This window comes from Narcine bancroftii, chromosome 3 (genome assembly GCF_036971445.1).
Source record: "Narcine bancroftii isolate sNarBan1 chromosome 3, sNarBan1.hap1, whole genome shotgun sequence".
Lineage (NCBI taxonomy): Eukaryota > Metazoa > Chordata > Chondrichthyes > Torpediniformes > Narcinidae > Narcine > Narcine bancroftii.
Window position 1 is genome coordinate 159678301 of NC_091471.1, and position 27202 is coordinate 159705502.

Sequence of the window (27202 nt, forward strand, 5' to 3'; positions counted from 1 at the left end):
TGACAAGCCCAGCATTGGACCGTACAAAACAACAGGATTATTGAACAAATATTTAAATAAACAGAGCATGATAAATGTGGCAATCTATTTGTTCTTCCCCCCCCCCCTCCATGGTTACCAATGTTAAGAATCAGTTAAAAAAAAATGGCTCAGAAATGATGCAGCAAAATTAAAGACCGCCTATTTTTAAAACATTTTTTGTAATTTAAGAAGTCCAGAGACCCAACCACACTCAATGCTTTCTACCAATTTCATTCATTTTAAACTTAGCAAAGCTAAAGCTGCTTCAAATAGTAACAAGACACAATTTCGCTCTAAATTTTGGACATCGGAAAGTGGCAGGTTCCATTCTCAAGGTTGGAGCAATTTAAAAAAGAAACACAATCTATTCAAGGGACATGGGTGATGCAGGCTGATCAGGATTTAATTGCTTGTACCTAACTGACCATGAGAAAGTGAAGGTGAGCTGCCTACTTGAACTGCTGCCATCCCTGATGTGTGGGTATACCCACAATGCTTTTCAGAAAATTTCCAGCATTTTGATCCAAATTCAAAGCAGATAACTAGTCTGGTCTTAAGTGGGGGGGGGGGGGGGGGGGGGAGGAAGGGAGATAAATTAGTCAAATGTCATGAAAATATTGTTGACTTTAGCCGTGTTATCCTAAAAACTTAAAATTTATGATACTACTTTACATTATGAAAAATAGTTGGTAAGTGACAGAAGCTTGCAACAATGAATGCAAGTGGAATCATACCCTGATAAAAGTTAGTTTATTCAATAGTAGGACGGACAATTTCTAACCCCAATTGCAGAATGTGTACTAGTAGGCTTGGTTACAATTGTAAAACAGAACATAAAGCACAGTACAGTTTTGTGCAAAATGTTAAATATTTTGCAGTACCCTAACAGAAATGAGTGTGCTCTATTTTCATCTTTTGTAAGGTTATCTAAAATTTGATAATTAACTGATCAGCCTAAACCAAGGGTAATCTTAAAACGAGCGATGTAAACTATGTCATTCATCATTTTCTTTACATATCTGGCACAGATCACAACATTCAAATATTGCAAAATTACCAAAGTTGTTAAAATTCCCAGATAAAATCTACATATGCAGGTGTAAGTTTACATCAATCTCCCACACAAGTTACAAAATTTCACTTTAATACATATTAACGCTGCATTCGGTTTTTAAACAGGTTTCCATTTAATAATCTACCTTTTCCAATGTTTAGCCACATGAACTGGATTCCATAGAGGTAAGCACATGTTTCAAGTCAGTTATTTTTTTTTTCTTACTTTACACAAGTTTGATTGTACAGGTGACAAAATAATATAATTACTCATTTCATAAACTGCAGTAATCACAGGAATATCATATAAAGAAATTAAATTCAACAAAATACTTCAGATGCCAGAAATGTGAAATAAACATAGCAAATGCTTTCAAAAAACAACTGTGGAGGGACTAAATTGGTGAAAATTTACACTGTGATTTTCTATCAGAATTGAAAATTGTTTGGGATGAGAAAGAAAAAAGGAATGAATGTAACATCAGATAAGATTATGTAAAAGATGATGCTGTCATATGAAAGAGTAGACATTTGAATAAAACTCAGAAGATTGGTATAAATGTTAAAATGAAAATACAGTAAAACCCCTGGTATCCAGCACCTATGGGGAAATTGATAAATGCTGGATGAGTGAATTTTCCATTTGCTTGATATTGCATATTGCATTATTGGTGAACTAATAGCAAGGTGTGCCAATTTTAAATCTGCATTTTTTACCAATTTATTTTCCACTTTTTTTGCCAGTTGATTGAGGATGCCAGTTGCATGAATTCCAGATAATAGGGGTTTTAGTGTAGCTGAATTCCACTCCTTTTCTTTCTTTTGTTTCACCATTATTGCCCTTTAGTCTTGCACCATCATACATTTTATTTAATCTCCTGTGCCTTCCTTGCTACTGCTTTTTCCACTTTCATTGTATTCTTTGCATCCTGATCCCACACCTTTCATCAGAACAAAAAGTTGATCAATCTGGAATGTCATCTCTCCTTTCTCTCTTTCGTTCTGCTTCCTGACCAAATGAGCACTTCCACGACTATTTTTATTAGAAATGAGCAATATTACTTAGCTGGACTTTAATGCAGGAAATGTTTATCAAATGCTTAAAGATTGATGGATTGGAACTTTACAATTGTTCGGTGTGGACTAGAAGGGCCTAATGGCCTGTTTCCGTGCTGTAATTGTTATGTTAGAAATCCAGTAGCTTCAAGATGAATGATACCTTAACAGATGGCTGTAAAAGGCATCATAAATACACACCACGTGCAAAATAAGAAAAAAACAAGAACTGATGGGTACTTGAAGTGAATTCAAATTCTGTAATGACCTGAAGTTTTATTACATTTTAGTACAACTTCACATTTCTGGCTGCTGTTTGTGAAATTACATTATACAGCTATGAGTTGCAGCTCGTAATCATGACAAGCAGCGGCCACCAGGACTCGGGCAGGACTCGGGCAGGAGGCGCAGCGGCCACCAGGACTCGGGCAGGACTCGGGCAGGAGGCGCAGCGGCCACCAGGAGACGGGCAGGACTCGGGCAGGAGGCGCAGCGGCCACCAGGACTCGGGCAGGACTCGGGCAGGAGGCGCAGCGGCCACCAGGACTCGGGCAGGACTCGGGCAGGAGGCGCAGCGGCCACCAGGACTCGGGCAGGACTCGGGCAGGAGGCGCAGCGGCCACCAGGACTCGGGCAGGACTCGGGCAGGAGGCGCAGCGGCCACCAGGACTCGGGCAGGACTCGGGCAGGAGGCGCAGCGGCCACCAGGACTCGGGCAGGACTCGGGCAGGAGGCGCAGCGGCCACCAGGACTCGGGCAGGACTCGGGCAGGAGGCGCAGCGGCCACCAGGACCCGGGCAGGACTCGGGCAGGAGGCGCAGCGGCCACCAGGACCCGGGCAGGACTCGGGCAGGAGGCGCAGCGGCCACCAGGACCCGGGCAGGACTCGGGCAGGAGGCGCAGCGGCCACCAGGACCCGGGCAGGACTCGGGCAGGAGGCGCAGCGGCCACCAGGACCCGGGCAGGACTCGGGCAGGAGGCGCAGCGGCCACCAGGACCCGGGCAGGACTCGGGCAGGAGGCGCAGCGGCCACCAGGACCCGGGCAGGATTCGGGCAGGAGGCGCAGCGGCCACCAGGACCCGGGCAGGACTCGGGCAGGAGGCGCAGCGGCCCCCAAGACTCGGGCAGGACTCGGGCAGGAGGCGCAGCGGCCCCCAAGACTCGGGCAGGACTCGGGCAGGAGGCGCAGCGGCCCCCAAGACTCGGGCAGGACTCGGGCAGGAGGCGCAGCGGCCCCCAAGACTCGGGCAGGACTCGGGCAGGAGGCGCAGCGGCCCCCAAGACTCGGGCAGGACTCGGGCAGGAGGCGCAGCGGCCCCCAAGACTCGGGCAGGACTCGGGCAGGAGGCGCAGCGGCCCCCAAGACTCGGGCAGGACTCCGGCAGGAGGCGCAGCGGCCCCCAAGACTCGGGCAGGACTCGGGCAGGAGGCGCAGCGGCCCCCAAGACTCGGGCAGGACTCGGGCAGGAGGCGCAGCGGCCCCCAAGACTCGGGCAGGACTCGGGCAGGAGGCGCAGCGGCCCCCAAGACTCGGGCAGGAGGCGCAGCGGCCCCCAAGACTCGGGCAGGAGGCGCAGCGGCCCCCAAGACTCGGGCAGGAGGCGCAGCGGCCCCCAAGACTCGGGCAGGAGGCGCAGCGGCCCCCAAGACTCGGGCAGGAGGCGCAGCGGCCCCCAAGACTCGGGCAGGAGGCGCAGCGGCCCCCAAGACTCGGGCAGGAGGCGCAGCGGCCCCCAAGACTCGGGCAGGAGGCGCAGCGGCCCCCAAGACTCGGGCAGGAGGCGCAGCGGCCCCCAAGACTCGGGCAGGAGGCGCAGCGGCCCCCAAGACTCGGGCAGGAGGCGCAGCGGCCCCCAAGACTCGGGCAGGAGGCGCAGCGGCCCCCAAGACTCGGGCAGGAGGCGCAGCGGCCCCCAAGACTCGGGCAGGAGGCGCAGCGGCCCCCAAGACTCGGGCAGGAGGCGCAGCGGCCCCCAAGACTCGGGCAGGAGGCGCAGCGGCCCCCAAGACTCGGGCAGGAGGCGCAGCGGCCCCCAAGACTCGGGCAGGAGGCGCAGCGGCCCCCAAGACTCGGGCAGGAGGCGCAGCGGCCCCCAAGACTCGGGCAGGAGGCGCAGCGGCCCCCAAGACTCGGGCAGGAGGCGCAGCGGCCCCCAAGACTCGGGCAGGAGGCGCAGCGGCCCCCAAGACTCGGGCAGGAGGCGCAGCGGCCCCCAAGACTCGGGCAGGAGGCGCAGCGGCCCCCAAGACTCGGGCAGGAGGCGCAGCGGCCCCCAAGACTCGGGCAGGAGGCGCAGCGGCCCCCAAGACTCGGGCAGGAGGCGCAGCGGCCCCCAAGACTCGGGCAGGAGGCGCAGCGGCCCCCAAGACTCGGGCAGGAGGCGCAGCGGCCCCCAAGACTCGGGCAGGAGGCGCAGCGGCCCCCAAGACTCGGGCAGGAGGCGCAGCGGCCCCCAAGACTCGGGCAGGAGGCGCAGCGGCCCCCAAGACTCGGGCAGGAGGCGCAGCGGCCCCCAAGACTCGGGCAGGAGGCGCAGCGGCCCCCAAGACTCGGGCAGGAGGCGCAGCGGCCCCCAAGACTCGGGCAGGAGGCGCAGCGGCCCCCAAGACTCGGGCAGGAGGCGCAGCGGCCCCCAAGACTCGGGCAGGAGGCGCAGCGGCCACCAAGACTCGGGTAGGAGGCGCAGCGGCCACCAAGACTCGGGCAGGAGGCGCAGCGGCCACCAAGACTCAGACAGGAGGCGCAGCTGCCACCAAGACTCAGACAGGAGGCGCAGCTGCCACCAAGACTCAGACAGGAGGCGCAGCTGCCACCAAGACTCAGACAGGAGGCGCAGCTGCCACCAAGACTCAGACAGGAGGCGCAGCTGCCACCAAGACTCAGACAGGAGACGCAGCTCTTTTGGTTTAATTATTGTAAATTGGGTCAATGCTTGGCAACCAAGATACTGACAAATTCAGCATCATAAAGAGAATTATCATCCAATTAATTTATTAACTGACAATGGGATATTAGAAACATAGAACACAACAGCATAGAAAATTGCCACCTCGGACCTTCTAGTCTATGCCAAACCATTTATTTTTGCCTTATCCCACTGACCTGCGCCCAGTCCATAGTTCTCCATACTTCTCCCATCCATATACCTGTACAAATTCTTCTTAAATTCTCCTCAGCTTGCAGCTCGTTCCACACTCCCACCACTCTTTGTATGAAAAAGTTTCCCTCTCATGTTCCCCTAAGCTTTTCCTCTTTCACTCTTCACCCATGTCCTCTGATTTGTATATCACCTAACCTCAGTGGAAAAAGAATATCTACATTTACTCTGTCTATCCCCTTCATAATTTTAAAAACCTCTATCAAATCTCCAGGAAATAAAGTCTTAACCTGTTTAACCTTTCCTTATAACTCCATTCCTGAAGTCTGGCCAACATCCTAGTAAATCTTCTCTGAACTCTTTCCATCTTACTTACATCTTTCTTGCAGTTAGGTGACCAAAATTGCACTCAATACTCCAAATTTGGCCTCCCCCAATGTCTTGTACAACTTTAGCACAACATCCCATCTCTGATACTCAATACTTTGATTTATGAAGGCCAATATGTCAAAAGCTCTCTTTGCAACCTTATCCACCTGTGACGCTACTCTCAGGGAATTATATATCTGTATTCGCAGACCCTTCCGCACTCCTCAGTGCCCTATCATTTACCATGTATACCCTTTCTTGGTTGACCTTATAAAATGCAATATCTCACACTTGTCTAAATTAAATTCCATCTGCCATTTTCAGCTGGTCCATATCCCTCTGCAAGCTTTGAAAACCTTCTTCACTGTCCACAATGCCTTCAATCTTGGTGTCATTTGCAAACTTGCTGATACAACTTACCTCATCATCATCAACATCATTGATATACATGACAAACTACAATGGTCCAAGCACTGATACCTGAGACACCACTAATCTCAGGCCTTGAGTCTGAGAAGCAATCATCCACCACTACTCTCTGGCTTCTCCTGTCCAGCCATTGTCGAATCCAGTTTACAACTTCATCATGAATAATGAACATCTAAACCTTCCTACCTCCCTCCAATGTGGGATCTTGTCAAAGGTCTTGTACATAACATCCACAGCCTTTCCTTTGCCAATTTTCTTGGTAGTCTCCTTGAAAAACTCTACAAGATTGGTTAAACATGACCTATCATGCACAAAGCCACGTTGACGATCCTTAATCAGTCCATGGCTATCCAAATAATTGTATACCTGATCTCTTAGAACACCTTCCAATAATTTACCTACTACTGACATCAGAATCACTGGCCTATAATTTCCAGGGTTACTTTTGGAGCCTTTTTTAATCAAAAGAAGAATGAGCACCCCTCCAAACCTCAGGCTCCACACCCGAGGCTAAGGGCATATTAAATACTTCTGCCAGAACTCCTGCAATTTCTACACTAGCCTCCCTCAAGGTCTGAAGGAACATCTCATCAATCCCTCAGGATTTATCAACCCTTATTTGCTTTAAAACAGCAGGCTCTTCCTCCTCTGTAATCAGTCCAGGTTCCATGACCTCCCGGCTTGTTTTCCTTACTTCCCACGACTCTGTGCCCACTTCCTGAGTGAATACTGATGAAAAAACCATTTAAGCTCTCGCTCACCTCTCTTGGCCCCATACAAAGTTGACCATTCAAGGGGACCAATTTTGTCCCTTATCCTTTTGCTCTTAATATAGCTATAGGATTTCCCTTCACATTGTCTGCCAAAGTAACCTCACATCTGCTTTTAGTCTTCCTGATTTCTTTCTTGAGGTTTCTCTTGCATTTAAAAAAATACTCAAGTACCCTATTTGCTCCATTTTGCCTATACCTACTATACACCGCTATCTTCTTTCAAACCAAATCCCAATATCCCTCAAAAACCAAGGTTCCCTATGACTGCTAACCTTGCCTTTAATTTAGACAGGATCATACAAACTATGTACCTTCAAAATTTCACCTTTGAAGGTCCTCCACTTAACTCACACATCCCTTGCCCAAAAATAACTCATCCCAATCCACACATTCCAGATCCTTTCTCATTTCCTCAAAATTATCCTTTCCCTAATTTAGAAGCTCAACAAGGCCCAGATCTATCCTTCTCCATTATTAACTTGAAATCAATGGCATTATGATTACATTCCCCTATACATACTTTGGTCACCTATTCTGTCTCAACAAGGCCCAGATCTATCCTTCTCCATTATTAACTTGAAATCAATGGCATTATGATTACATTCCCCTATACATACTTTGGTCACCTATTCTGTCTCATTTCTTAATAGATCCAGTATTGCACTCTCTTTAGTTGATACTTCTATGTAGTGATTTAGAAAACTTTCCTGAACACATTTGACAAACTCCAAGCCATCCAGCCAGTATTGGAGTCCCAGTCAATATGTGGAAAATTAAAACCTCCTTATGTTTCCTGCAGCTGTCTACTATCTCTCTATAGATTTGGTCCTCCAATTCTCGTTGACTACTGGGCAGTCTATAATTCAACTCCATGAGTGTGGTCATACTTTTACTGTTCCTCAGCTCCACCCATATTGCTTCAGTGAACGACCCCTCTGGTCTGTCCTGCTTGAACACAGCTGTGATATTTTCCCTGACGAGCAATGCCACTCCTCCCCCTTTCATTTCCGGTTCTACTGCATCTAAAGAAACAGAAGTCTGCAACATTGAGCTGCTAGTCCTGCCCCTCCTGCAACCAAATTTCACTAATGGCCATAATGTCAAAATTCCACATGCTAATCCATGCTCCATGTTTGTCTGCCTTTCCTTCAACACTCCTGGCATTGAAAATGCACTGTAGAAAATTTCCACCACATACGTCTACCAGTGCATGCAATTTTCACATTATCTTTTCCCTCCACTTATCTATCTGCTCTGGCACTCTGGCTCCTATCCCTTTGCAAATCTAGTTTAACATGTGTTATATAGGACTAGATATTAATATCCCTTACTGCACTCTTGAGACTTGCTGCCTTGACTCTGTGGGGTAGCTAAATGAGTAGAGGCATCTTCTGGGTTGCCCTCCTTCCTCAGTGTTATGCTGATAGACCCACGACACCTCTGGAGGGTTCAGCAATGAATCCTGGCGTCCCATGCTAACTCCCTTGATGCCATTCACTTATTTGGGGGTTCAGATGGAATCTTCTGAGCATCCTTCAGATGTAGCAGAGCTCAGCATTGATTACTTTCTCACAAGATTTTGGTCACTTGATTAATAGCTTTCCGTTGCTGGTCAAAATAGGCCGAGTTCGGGTTGTTTTCCTATGCCTTCCCTCAAGGATATTTGTACCCCTCCAGTTCGGATGCAAACCGTCCCATTGGAACAGATACCACCTCCCCTGGCAGAGAGCCCACTGATCCAGAAATCTGAAGCTCTCCCTCCTGCACCATGTCTGTAGCCCCATGTTAAGATGCATTATCATCCTATTTCTAACCTCACCAGCATGTGACACGTGTAGCAATCCTGAGATCACAACCTTGGAGGTCCTGTCCTTCAACCTAGCGCCTTACTCGCTGAACTCTCCTTGCAGGACATTCTCACCCTTACTACCCACGTCATTGGTCCTTAAATGGACCTAAACAGCTGCTCACCCTCCGACCTGAGAACGCTGTGAACTTAATCTGAGATATCTCGGATATTGACAAATAAAAAAATTTAGAATGTTCTATTTACCAACTGAATTTCTCAGAGTAAACCAACTGAAAACAAACCATCATCCATGATAATGCACCAACTGTGTCTCTTAGAAATTATCTGAATGACAACATGAACTTTTACAAGTATTGAATTTATAAATATGATTAAAAAGAAATGCATTGTACATGGCTTCAGTGACCAAGTGTTTTTAACATTAGACAAATATTTTCACGTTGCTTAGCTGAAAACATTGTCTCGCTCCGTACCAGATGCCAACATACACTGAGAATTTACAGATCCACAAAAGTGACCAATTTAGATGTCTAAGAATTATAGGTCACTACCACAACTAAGAACACGAGTATACATTATTAGAAGGAGATACCTTAAAATCATTGAGGCTCATTTATCTGAATTAATTTTAGCTTTTTCATCTCCATGAATGTTATGCTTTGAAGGTGGTAAGAGTTGTTCCTAATCTTGCTTGATACTGGGCAGTTTAGTAATTTTGCTAGTTTTATATTCCAATTTAAAATCTATGAATATTTTAAAAACTTTCACTGATTCTGAAAATGTGAAAAGACAATTCTGGAAATGCTCAGGAGGCCAGTCAGCATCTGTGAAAATTAAAAGTTAATAGTTCAAGTCAAAGCTTTTCATCAGAACATATCAATAAAAGGTTAACGATTAGAGTTATTAATTATTTCTCACAATAGATGTTACTCGATCTGCTCAGTATTTCCAGCAGCTTCTAAAAATGTTTTACACAACCTTAATTTTCATCTGATGAATAGAATTATACCTCAAATCCCCTTTTTGGCAACTAGAAAGGTCATGTCTTTGCAATTAAGTCACAAAGCAAGTCTATTATTTCCCTATATTAAAAAAAGCCCATATACTACAAGCCCTATTTCAACCTTATTGCTCTGTCAATGTTAATAAAATGTGTTCCCATTTACAAATTCAACCACAACACATCCTGGTGCCAAATCTGGATTTGTGGCTGCTTCACATTGATCACAGAATGCATTACTGGCACTCCTGAATTAGGAGGACCTCATAACCATTTCCAAATGGTTAACAAATTCAACCTTTATTCTTAGATATACAGTATAACTAACTCTCAACATTTCAAAATAGAACTACCTTCAAATCCAAAAATAAACTATGCGGTCTGGACCAAATGTAAGAAAACGCAACAATAAAATGTAAATACAACTTTACTGACCCAATTCTTTTCATTTGAACTTGAATTCCAAATACTATCAATTTGTTAAAACTGTTTACAACACTTGTTATCTCAAACTACAACTTAATGTACAAAATATATTTAATTTTTCACAAAAATACTTCATGTAACCAAAGAGTTAAAGCTACATCCAGTACAACCTCCCTAAAAAATAGCTTTCAACTTCTAATCAACTGACTGGCAAGATCAAATTCTACTATACTTGGCCAATGAACAGGTCAGGAGTCTAGAAATAACCCTTTCACCTGGTTAGGAAAGCAATTTCAAAGTAAATTATAAAACTGCTTAACATTACATGCATCTTTATTAAGTACATTGAAGAATCCATACATCTCACATTTTTGGAGATTATGAATGACCTGGAAATGTTGACCTTTTTCCCTTTTATACTGTATCTAAAAAGGAGTAGAAGCATGAAACCTTGTGTACTAAAATGAAAATGAAATTTTATTTCAGATTAAGGCAATGAAATTCACATTAACTGAGGTAAAGGTGAGCATTAAAAAGTAACATTTTATAGCAGACACAACTTGAAATTAGAACATGAAAGTTTTTAAATAATATCACCAACACTGCAAGATGAAGCAGAAAGCAATAGAAAGATTAACCGTCTTGACACTGTGCAGAAAACCTCTTGACTGTTCAAAATTTAATAATTTTATTGGATACTAATAAGGTTTTGCTTGTAATTCATATGCAAATAAAATCACCCTCTTTCCTCTCTACAAGGTGGAGCTCATTTAAATAAATTCAATTTTCAGAAGTTAAAATTCAATTGGAGCTTCTTTGAACATGAAGAACCAAATGGTGGGGTTAAGATTATTTTTGCCAGTCAAGGATCTTATTATAGTAATAATAAGCAAGAGATTACAAAAACAAGAAAAATAAGGGAAATAGAGGACAAGACAAAACAAAAGGTCAATGATTTTATATTGAAGGTTTCAGAATTTTTCAAAGCTATAATACTAAATATTGAATGAAAATGTTTGCTTTATGTACATATGCAAACTATAAATATTTTTGTTTTAGTTTACCATTATCATTGCTATAGTTCAACAGGAAGCCACAAAAGACAGTCAAGAGCTTCTGATTGGCCGCGTCAATATTACTGCATAGTGTCTGTAAGTGGTCAACTACTATCTGTACGCCACCAGAGAGGTCAACTGCATTCCTGCCCTCATCTGCAAAACAAAGAATTAAATTAAAAAATCTGCAACATAAATATAATTTCAAACTAGGCATAGAGAAAAATAAAATGCTTTAAATAAAAAAAAAACAAGCAGCATTTATAAAATAATATCAGTAAAGTGTCAGCCGTAAACAATTGTTTTAATAAAATTAACAGTTTTTGAAACTGACCCTAAATGAAGCACCTGCAAGAATGCATTTTACACTCAGCCAGAGAACCACTACAATACTTTCACCTCCTATTCCCTCGCCATTATGCCTGAAGTTCCCCAAGGATTCATTCTGTCGTCTCTTTCTATATAGTATAATTTGCCATGAGTCAAAACATGATACTGATGTCATATGTAAAGCAAGTTCTGTCTCTCAAAACCTCACCAATTTATCTGATCATGGCATGTTGGACAGCCAGGACAAGGAGAGCAAAAATTTCTTCCAACTAGTCATCAAGAATTGTTGCTACTGCCTGAGCAATATGTCTTATACATTCAGTATCATGGATAACTGTACAAACTAACTTTCCAATCACACCAGTCTTATCACTAAGCATATAATTTTCTGCCTCATTTAAATGTACCCGACTCTGCATCCTGCAGCACGTTTGCAGCTGATTTGCTTCCACACATTTTCTCTATATTTGACTCTTTCCATTATTCTTGATAATTCTGAATACTAACCTCCATAAAGTTAAGATCATGAAAATTTCAAGGCAGGATGCTGGCAGTAGTTTTGCAAGTTCAACCATCACCCAAGTTTAATGATCTACATCAACAAACAATTTTGGAATTCAACTGTGATGCATTTTGGGAAGTTAAATGAATTGTTGAATACAAACACCTTGGTGTACATTTACACATTTTCTCTGAAAATGGGAACACAGGTAGCAAGGGTGGTGAAGAAGGAGCAGGCCAAGGAAATTAGTCAAAAACTTTTGACGCTGAGTTACAAATGTACAAAATATTTGGTTAGGCCAAGATTGTTTACAGTTCCGGTAACCACACTACATGATAAATAAATCTGAACTAGAGTGGGTGCAGAAAAGAAGCACAAGGATATATCTGGATTGGAGGGCTTGCATTATCAGGAGAGATTGGAAAGATTAGGTCTATTTTTTTAAGGAGATCAAGACATGAGAATCGCAAAGAGACAAGGAAGCTAGATCTGTTTTCCATGGTAGGGGTCTAAAACTAGAGGCATGAATTTTAAGATGAGAGGGAGAAGGGTTAAAGGATATCTGAGCATCAAAATGTTCACATTGTAGCTGGTATCTGTAATGAGTTACCAAAGATGGTGCTGGATGTAGGAATAGTAACAACATTCAAGAAGGATTAGATAGATACTTGCTGAACAGGGCATAAAGGAAAATGGCACTAATGCAGGAAAAAGGAATTAATGTAGATTGGCACAATGGGTGGCATTGACATTCCACTCCAAAGTGGCTGTCTCTTTCTATACTGCAAAACTTCATTACTGTTAACTTCATTTTCAAATCCTCCCATGGTATTACCCACTCCTATCCCACTCATCTTCCTGCTCTGCAAGTTGGCAAGATTTTCATTTGTTCAGAACAAATCTGTGCATTTCCACCTTTAACCTCAGCACAACCTCAGACACACCATCAGCATCCAAGATCCCAAGCAGTGGAATTATTTTTTCCTACCAAATCTCATCTTACGACTTAATTTTTTTCATTTTTTTTAATATAAACGGCCTTATAAAACCTACACTGATTAATCCTTCTTCATTGATCATAAGCATTCATTTCCTTATGAATATTCTTTGAAAGCTTTGCTACTTCAAAAATGAACAAAATAGATACAAACAAGGCAACTTTCTCCATGATTTATTGCTCAACACCTTCTAAAGCTCAGAGTTTAAAATGATAATTACTGGAAAGCTGAAGAACTCTCATGAAAGAAACTTAATACAAGACAATAACTTTCATATTGTCTCAGTTTGAACAACCTTCAAGGGATCTCTAGAGAAAGTTATAAAAGACACCCCAAAGCCTTAGAACCACAAACCGCTGGTCCTGCTTTTTATATAAAAAAAAGGATTATAAACTTGTTATGGTACATGAGCAATGAGTACCCAAGAAATTTCTGATCTTTTACATAGTGCTTAAGACCACATGTACTCTACAAGATATTTGAAGACACAAGGCATCTTTAAAGATGTCATAAAACTTTCAAACAGAAAATGTTAATGCCAATAATCCAAAGGAGCAAATGAAGAGAAGAAAACACAAAGGTTGTATATGTTCAAGTAAAACAAATTGAATTCTTGAGCTGAGAAAGCCTAGTGTAGCACTGAATATTCTTCAACTTTGGGGATATTATCCACACTAAAAAAATTGTGTATATCACACTGAGGAACAGGCTTTTTCCACAGCAGCTGAGCAATCTATAATACACAAAATGTATGCAACTTACAAGTAAAATTTGTCATGACTGTTGAAAAAGATGGATGTAATGATGCTTTAAAGTTAGAATAAAATGCTTCCAATTTTCTTTGCACCACCAGGTTTATGTGATTTGTCTCCTCCCCACCACAGTATTTTACATTTATTACATGATAAATTATCTGATTATCGAATACTGTTCCAAAGCTTTAGTTCATGCAAGTGGATAATGCCTGCATAAATACTTATTTAACACAGTTGCCTTGCCAAGCAGCCAAATCCATTGACAGATTTTTAATGGAAATTGGAAATACATTGCAGAATATTTCACTTACTGAAACAGTACTACTGAAACAGTACTACTGAAACAGTACTACTGAAACAGTACTACTGAAACAGTACTACTGAAACAGTACTACTGAAACAGTACTACTGAAACAGTACTACTGAAACAGTACTACTGAAACAGTACTACTGAAACAGTACTACTGAAACAGTACTACTGAAACAGTACTACTGAAACAGTAGTTTTGTACAATATTCTTTTTTTTAAAGAATCTGTAGCGTCTTCATACTTGTATACATATAAATAAAGAGGAGAAAACCATTGGATCAGTTAGAATGAATTAATCAGTAATCCTATATTAAACAAATTGACTCTTGTTAGTCATTCATAAGAATATATGTCTAATAAAATGACCAGAATTATAATCACAGATAAAAAAGTTAGTTGCAGTAAATTTCATTTGTATTACAAATTGAAGAGCTGGAGATGCAGGAATCTGAAATGGCAACAGAAAATGTTCAAAACGCTCAGCAGCATCTGTGGTAAGAGAAACAGCTAACATCTGAGGATGAAGATCAATCTGACAAAAAGACACTCTCTTGAAAACTCATTTTCCTTTCCACAGATGATGTCTGACTTACTTAATGCTTCCATCCTTTTTAAATTTTTTTTTATATTGTTGGCAGGTTGGAAAGATAATATAGTTTTAGTTCAATTATTGGAAACATAATCTTTGTATTTTATCAGTTTCCACAAAATTCATTAGACTAGGGTCTGGACCTCTGTCATAAATTTACTACAACTATATTCTTATTCTAATTATTTGACTATCATTGTTAATATATAATTCCTGAATTTTACACGAACTATGCAATCTCACTGCACTTAATCATATTGTTTCATGTGCAGTACGATGTATAGGATTAGTATGGCACTGGTCAAGTGGGAGGGATATGGAAGAATTGGGAAACAAGACATACGTGGGCCAAAGAAAGAGTTAAATATTTTATTTTGTTGAACATAAATTAGACCACAAGAGATAGGAACAGAATTAAGCCATTCAGCCTATTGAGTCTGCTCCACCATTCGAATCATGGCTGACATACTGGTATGAAATTAGTATTAAAGGGTTGCCCAAATAAAATTAATATTTGTGTAACTAATTACAATGAGTCTCTGCATCAAAGCATCAGAGCAAAGTAATGCTTCTTGTATTAAAAAAATTAATACAAGCAGAAATAGCCTACTCAGAAACAAGATTATTCCAAAATTCTAAAAACCCAAGAATGCTAATAGACCAATTTGAGAACATAATGCATTTAGACTATTTTTGTAAGGTGACAAATCTTCACATTTTAATTTTTAAATCTTTCATGCTACTGTTGATTAAACCAGACAGCAATAAGTAAATTTTATTGCATTTGAACCTCCTGCCAGTTTTGTTACATATGGTTTAATTTTAAAAGAGAAAACGATTCATAATTTCATTTTAGCACTAAACTAGAAGTACCAATTGTTAAATTGAACCATTAAGTACCCAAGGTTATGAACATCATATCAATTTAACAATCTTCATTTTGGACTTACGGCTATCATAGCAAATATTTCCCAGAGCACGTCCCGTTTGAAGAAGCACTTCTTGATCTTTGTTGTTCAGGAGCAGAACCAATGGTGGAATCAATCCTGTATCCACACATGTGTTTCGAATGAATTCTGCAAACAGAATGGATATTGTCGAGATATTTCTCAAAAATACCCAAAATCACTATGGATCCAAATTGAAGACATTATCAGACGAAATTCCTATCCAAGTTGCAAGGCATTTGCTTATATTAAAACTTAGGTCAATACATTCCAAATTTTCTACATTTTTTTTTCTTTTTAAGGAACGTGAAAAGATACAAGTCAGACAATTTAATTACATTAGAGTAAAATTATAAAGTTTATAAGTGAGTCATAAATGACCCCCATAACTTCTAGTATCTTATATCCAAATTATTAATTGAATAACAAATCTTTTCCATATTCAAACAGGACACAATGTCACACAACCATTGATCATGAGTTGGCGGGGCAACGTCCTTCCATTTAAGTAAAATTGCATGCCTCACCAAAAGAGAGGCAAAAGAAGCGGTGCGACTCTGACACCGAGATAAAGAATTGTTCCCTCCTGTTGTACTGAAGAGGCCCCCCAAAGGATTCAGTGTTCAATCTATATTGAAATTTTTGATACCTTTTAACTGTCATTTCAAATTTTAAAATTAACTATACACAGAGGGATTTACAATATTCACTCAAGGACCAACCAATACCTGAATGGATAGAATAATAAAAAAATGTCTATCTGATACAGCCATTTCATGTAAACAAAAGGAACAGAGGGAAATCTGGATTTTCCATTAAATGGACATAAATTTGCATCATTAAAACTGCAACTCAAAACATAATTGAACTCGAGTGTGTGCCATATCCACTCGAAATTTATTTTAATCAAAGTGAACAATGAACAATTCTGTCCAATCTAATGCTCAAAATGTATTTCCCCTTCATCTATTTGTTTCTACATTTCCTGCCAAAAGATTGGGCAAATGTGCAAGTTACAGATTGGCATGGTGAACAAATACATGATCCAAGAGGGCTTATAGGAATCAAAGGTGCGATAAGAGCTAGAAATACCGAACAATGTTGGAATGCAAAAATGGAATACAATAATTCTGTTATTGACCTGGATTGGTAGTGTTGATGAACGAAAGAATTTGGGGTTTATTCCTAATAAAAAGGTAAAATAAAATCATGTAATGTTATCATCAGCCCACTCTGGAGTAGGGATTGGGGACAAGCAGTGGAAGTTGATCAGGACTTAAGACTTTGTTTTGGAAGGGGTTAACCAAGATGAAAGTTATCTGATTTGCAATGGTGCAAAGGATAGTACTAATCAAAGTATGAAATGAGAAATTAATATATTCAGCATTCACGTATATTCTTTTCATGGTGGATAAGCTTGTGTGGTCTTGTGATCCTGAGAGTGATGCCATCTGGACCTATACTCCTGGTAAGGTTAGCCATGGCAGTAAGGTCAAGGGTGAAGTCCCTGACATGGAACAAGCCAACTAAATTCTCAACGATGGAACAACGCCACTTTGAACTCGATGGCTGTAACAAATCCATCAGCTCCAATCATCGTGGTTTTAATGCCATAGGAATTAGTTGGTTGGTGAAGTATCTTATCCTTCTTGGAGTGCACCATCAAATCTTTCTTTGGCTTGGCTTCGCGGACGAAGATTTATGGAGGGGTAATGTCCACGTCAGCTGCAGGCTCGTTTGTGGCTGACAAGTCCGATGCGGGACAGGCAGACACGGTTGCGTTTGCAAGGGAAAATTGGTTGGTTGGGGTTGGGTGTTGGGTTTTTCCTCCTTTGTCTTTTGACAGTGAGGTGGGCTCTGCGGTCTTCTTCAAAGGAGGTTGCTGCCCGCCGAACTGTGAGGCGCACGATGCACGGTTTGAGGCGATATCAGCCCACTGGCGATGGTCAATGTGGCAGGCACCAAGAGCTTTCTTTAGGCAGTCCTTGTACCTCTTCTTTGGTGCACCTCTGTGTCAGTGGCCAGTGGAGAGCTCACCATATAACACGATCTAGGGAAGGCGATCGTCCTCCATTCTGGAGACGTGACCTACCCAGCGCAGTTGGATCCTCAGCAGCGTGGATTTGATGCTGTCGGCCTCTGCCATCTCGAGTACTTTGATGTTGGAGATGAAGTTGCTCCAATGAATGTTGAGGATGGAGCGGAGACAACGCTGGTGGAAGCGTTCTAGGAGCCGTAGGTGATGCCAGTAAAGGACCCATGATTCGGAGCCGAACAGGAGTGTGGGTATGACAATGGCTCTGTATACGCTAATCTTTGTGAGGTTTTTCAGTTGGTCGTTTTTCCAGACTCTTTTGTGTAGTCTTCCAAAGGCACTATTTGCCTTGGCGAGTCTGTTGTCTATCTCGTTGTCGATCCTTGCATCCGATGAAATGGTGCAGCCGAGATATGTAAACTGGTTGACCGTTTTGAGTTTTGTGTGCCCGATGGAGATGAGGGGGGGCTGGTAGTCATGGTGGGGAGCTGGCTGATGGAGGACCTCCGTTTTCTTCAGGCTGACTTCCAGGCCAAACATTTTGGCAGTTTCCACAAGACGCAAAGAGTAGTTCACGGACAAGTTGCTCTTGTGTCTTGGTGTGAGCTTGCAGGTGCCTCAGATTGAAGAGACTGCCATCCGTGCAGTACCGGATGTAAACAGCGTCTTCATTGTTGAGGTCTTTCATGGCTTGTTTCAGCATCATGCTGAAGAAGATTGAAAAGAGGGTTGGTGCGAGAACACAGCCTTGCTTCACGCCATTGTTAATGAAGAAGGGTTCAGAGAGCTCATTGCTGTATCTGACCCGACCTTGTTGGTTTTCGTGCAGTTGGATAACCATGTTGAGGAACTTTGGGGGGCATCCGAGGAACTCTAGTATTTGCTATTTCCTACTCATGGTGTCGAAGGCTTTGGTGAGGTCAACAAAGGTGATGTAGAGTCCTTTGTTTTGTTCTCTGCACTTTTCTTGGAGCTGTCTGAGGGCAAAGACCATGTCAGTAGTTCCTCTGTTTGCGCGAAAGCCGCACTGTGATTCTGGGAGAACATTTTTGGCGACACTAGATATTATTCTATTTAGGAGAATCATAGCGAAGATTTTGCTTGCAATGGAGAGCAGCGTGTTAAACAAATACACACAGGCATCTTTGCAAATTCCAGAGATTCCACACTCTGACTAAAGAAATTCCTCCGCGTCTATTTTAAATGGGCGCCCTTCAATCCTGAAGTTGTGCCCTCTTCTCCTAGACTCTCTCACCAAGGGAAACAACTTTGCCACATCTACTCTGTCCAGGCCTTTCAACATTTGAAATGCTTCTATGAAGTCCCCCTCCTTCTTCTGAACTTCAAGGAATACAGTCCAAGAGCTGTTAAACATTCTTTACATTCCAATCCCTTCATTCCAGGAATCATTATTGTAAATCTCCTATCAGAGAGCTATCCTCTCCCCTTCTTTTCTGCCTTCTCAACTGCATCCACCCATGACCTGTTACCTGCTGGCCTGTGCTCCAACCCTTCCTCTTCTCTCCTCTCCCCACCTTATTATTCAGGTGCCTGTCTGTATAGCTGATGAAGCACCTAGGCCTGAAACCTTTGCTACCTTTAACTTTCTATAGATTCTGCATGACCTGCTGAGATTCTCTAGCACATTTGTGTAATGTAATTGACTCAGCATCTACAGACTTTGTCTCACACGATTTAAAGACTGCTTGATTTAAAAATTACAGGTTATCATAATTTTAATTGCAAATCTTTACAACTGATTTAGTTACAATACACAAATTGAATATTAATTTCTGAAATATTGAGGAAAAGCAATAAACATTTATTGTACATAAAAGGCTGTTGCTCCGGACAAAATAAAACATTGAGAGATGGTGCAATGAAACTGAAGATGTTCCAGCAGAGCAAGTTTGTGTGGAAGACCTCACCATTTTTGGCTACTTCTGCAATAATGTTTGCTACTTTTGCTGCACAGGAACAATGTGGAGACAGTAGACGTGAGAAAACTTGAAGAATGCCACTCTCCTGCAGCTTTACACTGGTTTCTGCATCTGCAACAAAGATTCCAGTTATAAGTTAACATTCAATTACATCCAGGAAATGTAAACATGCTTTATGCATTTATATCCAAGGCAAATAATGAATTGGAAGGATTATATATTCTATGTGTTTAAATAAACCTGTTGGGAAAGCAGGTTCAAAAGGTAAACATATAAGAACTCCATAGTAGGATATAAATGTCTGAAGAGACAACAGGCAATAATGGAAAAAGTTTGGTATTGGGGCAAAATAATTGAAAATTAAATCCTGGAGATGGTTAGAGATAGATATACATGTATAATCATAATAAAGCTTATTGTTATTTATATTATATAATGTTCCAAAATTCTTATGTTCCAGGTGAACAGGTATTCTGTTAAAAAATTAAAAACTACAATAGTATATTTAATTGAATCAAAAGGAGACAATACAAATAAATATAAAATATTCAGTTATCCTAGTGCAAAAAAAAGAGCAATAGTGCAGAGTCCCTGAATAGGGTTAAAAGGGAAGGTTCAAGAGTCTGATAGCTGCTAGTAGAAACTATTCTTGAACCTGGAAGTGCTGGTCTTCAGGGTTCTGTACCTTCTGCCCAAAGGTAGCTGTAAGAAGTTGAGACAAGGGAATATTGGGGATACTTCGTGATGGTGGATGCCTACTTGTGGGAATGTCTTACGTAGATGCATTCAATGGATGGGAAATGAGAACCCCCTGGCTATGGTTGTTACCTTTTATGACCCTGGGCACATCACATCCCCATACCAGGTTGTGAGACACCCAGACAGTATACTTTCCGCAGTGCACTTGTAGAAGCATGATATTTGACAACATGCCAATTCTCATCAGATTCTTTAGAAAGTAGAGCTGGTAGTGTGCCTTCTTCATAGTGGCCTTAATGCGCTGGCACCATGAGAGGTCTTCCAAAAAATGGACTTCCAGGAACTAACCCTCTCTACCCCAGTCCATCAAAGTGGACAGGTTTCTGGCCCTTCAGTTTCTCCTTCCTAAAAGGAACAACATGCTCCTTGGTCTTGGTGATATTGAGAGCATTACTGCTCTAGCCCATCCATTCTCAACCTTCATTCTGACTCATCATTTCCAGTAATTTGGCCAACAGCATTGGTGTCATCTATAAATATGTAGATCAAGCTACAGCCAAAATTGAGAGTAGGAGGACTATGCATGCAGCCTGTGTTGACGGTCAGTGTGGAGGTGATGCTGCCAATTAGCATTGATTGGGGATTGTCAATGAGGAAGTAAGGCCTCTAGTTGAAGAAGGACAGAGTCCTAGATCCTGCTGATATTATACACAGAGAAATTTAAATTAGATGTTAGGGACTTGGGTTAATAGACAAACTGATATGCACAAAATAATAGGAAAGCAGAATCACAGATGAACTGAAAATGTAAGAGATGAGACTATTCAGGTAAACAAGGGAGAGGCAGAAATGGGAAATAAGATCCTATCAGTTCATAGAATAAAAGATGGCATTTAACTAAGTGACAGCATGAAAACAAGGGAACAAAGGTAGGGAAGACTATTAAAACAAAAGTGGAATACTAAGAAACTCTTGAGAAATTCTGTTGAACAGCCAAGCCTCAAACAAAATGAAGGGATTCACATAAAAGTGCACAGAAGTCTGATAGATGACTCTATAATAATCCCAAAAACTGTTTATTGATTTCCAAATTTAAAACACTATCAAGTTTAATTTTTGGTCCAGAAAAGGATCACCCTTTAATCATTCTATCACTTGTGATAGTACTTCCATTGAACCAATGCACTCCACAAAATCTCCTTGACTGATCAGTTTAAAAAATGATTATTTACTGGATGCTTAGGATTTTCTTGAATATTAACCCTTTTTGTTTCCTCTTGCTTTTTGAATAAAATAAACCCTTTTAAACTATGAGTCTCATTGCAGCATAATACAATTTTAATTTCAGTTGAAACTTCAAGCTTTAAACTATATACTTGTGTAGTCAGAAAACACCATTACAGAAAGGAATAAAGGATAAAATTAACAAATTACACTTCAAGAATTTATTATTCATCTTCATTTCTGTATGCATGTGGGCTTGAATCATGTTTACTCTGTGTCTGCTACATGCAGCTGTAAACTAGAATCACAGAGGATTACAGTTTGATGGGCAAATGAGCTTCTTTCCAATTTTTATTGGCACCATGCAAGAACAATAAATAACAAGAGTAGACCATTCAGCAAGATCATAGCTAATCTACCTCAAACAAATTTTCAGTCATATTCCTACTACCTTTCATAACCACTAATGATTTCATCCGCTTTGAATGCAATCAAAGATTAAACTTCCAAGCTTAGTGATTCAGAAGAAATTTCTAATTTCAGTCTTAAATGATTTCTTCTTATTTTGACCTAGCTTCAGATTTAGCTGAGGAAAATTCAATCTGCACCAGTTCTGTAGAGCCCACTAAAAATGTAATGTTTCACTGTGATCACTCCCACTCTTCTAAAGTCTAGAGAATGAAGATCTAATCTATTCAATCACTCAACTGAAAATCCTGCCATCCCAGATATCAATCTAGTAAATCTTCATTGCATTCCCTTAATTGCATGTGTATCTTTCTTTTGGGAAGGAGACCACACTTGTATACCATACTCTAGTTGTGCTCCCACCAAGATCTTCTTTAATCATTGAAGTGGGACATTTTTAGCTGTGGTAAACATCAACTTTTAGTGAAAGTCATGGTCTTAGAACATGAAAACAGGCCCTTCAACCCAAATTTTCCTGTTCGACCAGAATGTCCCACCCCCCGCCTGTATCAATTAATTTTTTTTCCTAATCTTTGTAATAGTACCTGCTTCAACCACCTCCTCTGCAGCCCACTCCATTCACTCACCATCCTATGTGTAAAAAAAAGTTTCTCCCCATCCCAGGTTCCTGTTAAATCTCTCTCTCCCCCCCCCCCCCCCCATCTGAAACTTGGTTGCTCATTCCCCTATTCTGAGCAAAGCACTGTGCATTCACCCAAACTATTCCTCTTTTGGTTTTGTTTACCTTAACATGTCAAAGGGCACCCAGATATCTGTAAATATAAACATTCCTCACTTTTACGACTCAAGTGGAAAACCTTAATTTTCCATATAGTATACATCACTTATCATGCAGTTTCCCTTTAAAAAAAATTAATGAAGCCTCTCGTCATTCCTGGGTAGTTGGTCATCAGAAAACTTGGAAATAATACAATTGTATGTGGTTATAACCAGGTGACCACACAAATAGGTCAGAGTGAGAATGGGAAGGAGAATTAAGATGGCAGACATGAACCTCCAAGTTAGCCCTGCAGACTGAGGACTGCCTTGAAGAAATCACACAAACTTGCCAAAGCTGAAAGACCATACATCTTTGAATGCACTGCATGGGGACTAATACAAACATCATGTTTTATAGTGAATATCATTTACAAATTTAATAAACATGCATTTTCTCTTTGGGAGCCTAGATAACCAAGCTCTGCAGAATTGGCAATGTGTTGGCCAGGATGGGCTATTTTTGCTGCTACAGCTGCTCTCCATAGCATTCCTTTTCTCAATTAAACCCTCTGCCTCATCCACATCATGCAAAGCCTTTGTCTCCATGACCAGAAAAGGCTTAGTGCACCAACTCTGGATGGCATAGGCAGAGCAACAAAAATTGGCAAAGTGGAGGCATGCAGTCAAGAAGACACCATTTCTGCACAGGAGCTCTGAGCAATAGCCCAAGGACAGAAGGGAGCAGCAAACTCAAAACCACAGCCATTATCCTAAAGAACATCAGTCTTACCATGCTACTATAAAATGTGAGACATTTGTATTTTTATTAAATTTAGCTTTACAAGGTGAGCCTGGCTCAGCACTTTAACCAGGTTGAGATAATTTGTGACTAGTGTTATGCACTTTGGCCAATATTTGCCAATGGTTTGAGCAGGGCACCCCGTCCAATAGTCAGCTATAAAAAAATGATTAAGTTTGGATTATTTATTATCTGTATCCACTCCATAATTACTAAATGTGTTTCATATTTTATTGTCCATGGATATCAGAACTGTCACTAATTTAGAATTAGTATGTTAAAGACAAATTATATTTGCCTAATTTCCCCCGAACCTTGTTTAATTTAAGGGAATAAAAACCTCGCAGTTCTTGATAATTTAACCCAAAGAGCAGGATTTGGGAAATTTGCATTTGAATCACCAAAGGACAATGCTGCCACCTTTGAGTTATAAATACTTAATCTACACTTATTATTAACCAGCAAAATATTCATCTTGTATTACTGTCACATACGACCCAGTGTATTCCCCACATAGATAATAAAATTGAGAAATAGTGGCAAAAAAATAGCCCACTTGCATGTTTATATATTAATGTCAACTGAATGGGCTAGAAGTTTTAAAAATTTTGCCTAAAGGCAGTTAGTTTGGCTTTTTGTATCAAATTCAAGCAAACAAAACTGAAGCTTTGATGGAAACATTATGATGCAGAAATTGGCTAGTGCAATATTATGAAAGCTTCCTGCTTTGGTAAATCCTTATGAATAGCTTTTCCAAGTGATAATGAAAAGTGTTCAAAAACTTAGCCATATATATTTGTATTCACTCATGAGATGTAATGTTGCTAATAATTCCATGCACAATGATCTGTTGAGCCAAATCCCTGATGTGAAGTTGCAGGTTTGGGATTCCCGACACTGCAAATGGGTAGGAAAAGATGGAATGTTCATCCATTGATGAAGAAATAACAGTTTGCTTGATGATGTTTGTTGATGGAAGGAAGCTTGCAGCATTTGTCTTTCTCAACAAAAGGCTGTAATAAATATTCCTGAAGAATATTAGCAATGTTTTCTGTGGAGATTACAGTACCCCATAACATTCACTATTAGAGGAATTACAAGTTAAGGGTTTCAAAATAAAATACCAAAGATTTTTTTTAAAAAACAGCTATCTGAAAATACCATACATCTAATGTTTTGCATCAAAGTGTAATTATACTGTTAATAATATTCACAAAATTGCTAATTGTAGGTTCAACCCCTGATCTTGAGATTCTAGACTCTTGCTTCGATGCAACATTGAACTGCTGCTTGGAACAATTAATCAAAAAAAAAATTGCAATGGTATTTCTAACTGATTTCTTATTCCAATCAAAATTTAAGAGCCAATGTTCAATTTGGGGACACTTTTCCCATGCAGTTATTTTTGTGCATCACCCTTTACAGGTCTCAGAGAAGCCTCATGTCAGATTTTTTTGAATTAGTCTGAAAAATCAAAATTTTGCTTTAAAAACCATGACACTGCAGACATGAAATTAGTATCTGAAGTTGCAGATACAATTCCTGGAGTAGCGATACTGCAAAGCCTGATTTACAAGCCTCAATTTAATACCCATGCACACCATAATATAATTTGAGCACATTTATAATTTAAGTATTGTCCCACTGCACAAATTAACATCAGTATTACCTATGTGAGAGTTCAATTTCAAAACTAAAAATTCAAGATAGAAATAGAACAGTGTACACAAATATCTATCCAATACTATTGTGTTTAATATGAATTAGGCAATTAAATGTTGGAAAATAACTGCAAAGTCCTGCAGAAAAAGGCTGATGAACATAGCAAGTTTAAAAAAAAGACTGCAAAGCAGCAAGGTCCATGAAATACAACAGCTCAAAATACAAAATTGGAGATCCAAAGTTATCATTTCTTTCAAACAAAAAAAAATCCAAGATCTTTAAAAAAAAAATGGTGACACTGCTGTAATGGCAGCACTAGCATTAGTACGGATCAGGAGAGACAGTGCTGCTCTGCGGAATCCTACTATCCGGCCCAAGGATGAAGGCTTGTTCAGAGTTAAAACAGCCTATTAAAGCAACTAGCTGTGTTTTTTTTTCCAAATTCCTGCAGCCATGGAGGTCTTTTTTTTTTAAATTAAAAAAATATTTTATTTAATTTTCCATTGATGCAGTAACTACAATTATAATAGATATTAAAAAACCAAATTGATTACATACATGGTTTTCATCCTACCTCACAACCCCTCCCTCCCACCCACCCTTCCCCCAAAAAAAATACAGATTGAAAAAAGTAAAATAAAACTTTAAATGTACAAAATAAAAAGAAAAGAGAAAATTAAAAAAAATTGGATTGCAGAGAGATGTTGTGCATCTGTTCGAACATAAACATAAGAGGAAAATTCTGCAGGGTGGCAAATTTGTAAAAATGTAGAATATTTAATTCCTAAATTATGAGTAATTTTTTTCTCAAGGACTACAACTTTGAATTTCAGCATGCCACCTTGGCATACTTAAAGATGTATCTGATTTCCAAGTAATTGCAATACATTTTCTTGCTACCGCTAATGTCATTTTAACAAATTTTAATTTAGGATTTGAACCCAATATTTCCTAATAAAAATCAGGATTTATGGGAAAACTTTTTGGAACAAGTTAGTGGAGTTATCTATCGTCACCCAAAAGGTCTCACATTAGGAAAAAACCGTGTTGAATGTACAAGAGATCCCAGATCTTTACCACACCCAAAACATTGATCTGATAAATCAGATTTCAATCTATTAAATTTCTCTGGTGTAAGATATAATTGATGTAAAAAAAAATTGTAAGCAGTAGTATTTAAGCATGGTCCAGCCAGACTGTATAGGCAGGTTTGAAGGTTCAAATGGCCTTTTAGCTTGTCTGTTCTTCCTAAGTAACTGACTGCTCAATGTAGATTCTCATGACAGAAGCAAAATGTAAACTTCAGTTAATGGCAGCATCTCAATGTGATTATTTAAAAATTGCACTGCATTAGAAACCTGGGCATTGAAATTGCAGTAATTTTTGTTAATTTACAGAATTTGAAGAATCTAGCAAAAAAGTACTGGCAGAAGAACTGGTTCAAGGGCTTTGCTAATGCTGTTTTCAATTGGAATGTGAACCATTTTCCCTGCAGGGGAAACTGAACCACACTGAACCATAGCTAAGCAACTTCCAATAAATTATAGACAGCATTAAAACAAACAAAAAATGCAACTGCAAACTCAGTTAAGCCACAGTAAAATCCTTCAACTTTTGAGTAGCTGGAACTGGTAACTTTTTAAAACCATGCAATTACAGTATTTAGTGAAAAAGTACACTTACTGTTTTGAGCCAAAGCTTGGAGAAGGCAGTCCAGGCATCCCTCTATGCTATCTGATGTACCATCAGCAGTTAGCTTCAATTTTTGCAGTGCATCATTTAGGTTATCTTTTTTTTGGGGGGGGGGGCAGGGTTGATGGGGGGAAAAAAAATCAAAGATGAAAGTTTGACTGTGCGTAGACAAATTTTAACTACTTAAACATTACATTATACAAGTACATTTATTTCACTACAGACAACATTAAGCACAATCCAATGTTCCATACAATACATACCATATCAAGGATTAAGCAAATGGAATGGTACTGATTAGTTTAAATTTCTCTGCTGTCTCCATCCTAACATTTGTCAATCCAAACATTTGTTTGTACCATTTTGGAGATTTAAAAAAAGGACTAAGGGAGAAATATTGGCACAAGAGACTCGTGGTTGAGAAGCATATTAAACAAAGAA

The 27202-nt window shown here is 40.4% G+C and overlaps 1 protein-coding gene across 9 annotated transcripts in view; it reads right to left on the reverse strand.

The window, feature by feature from the left end:
* Window positions 1-27202, reverse strand: part of rap1gds1 (RAP1, GTP-GDP dissociation stimulator 1) — a 105277-nt gene that overhangs the window by 72593 nt on the left and 5482 nt on the right. For 7 of the 9 annotated variants that reach the window (XM_069925659.1, XM_069925655.1, XM_069925651.1 and 4 more), the window contains 4 exons: window positions 26753-26857; window positions 19486-19608; window positions 15526-15651; window positions 11101-11247 (listed from right to left, as the gene is read on the reverse strand). In XM_069925659.1, the coding sequence (XP_069781760.1) occupies window positions 11101-11247; window positions 15526-15651; window positions 19486-19608; window positions 26753-26857 (501 nt within the window). The remainder of the gene's footprint in view (window positions 1-11100; window positions 11248-15525; window positions 15652-19485; window positions 19609-26752; window positions 26858-27202) is intronic. The other 2 variants (XM_069925657.1, XM_069925652.1) reach the window with 1 other exon arrangement.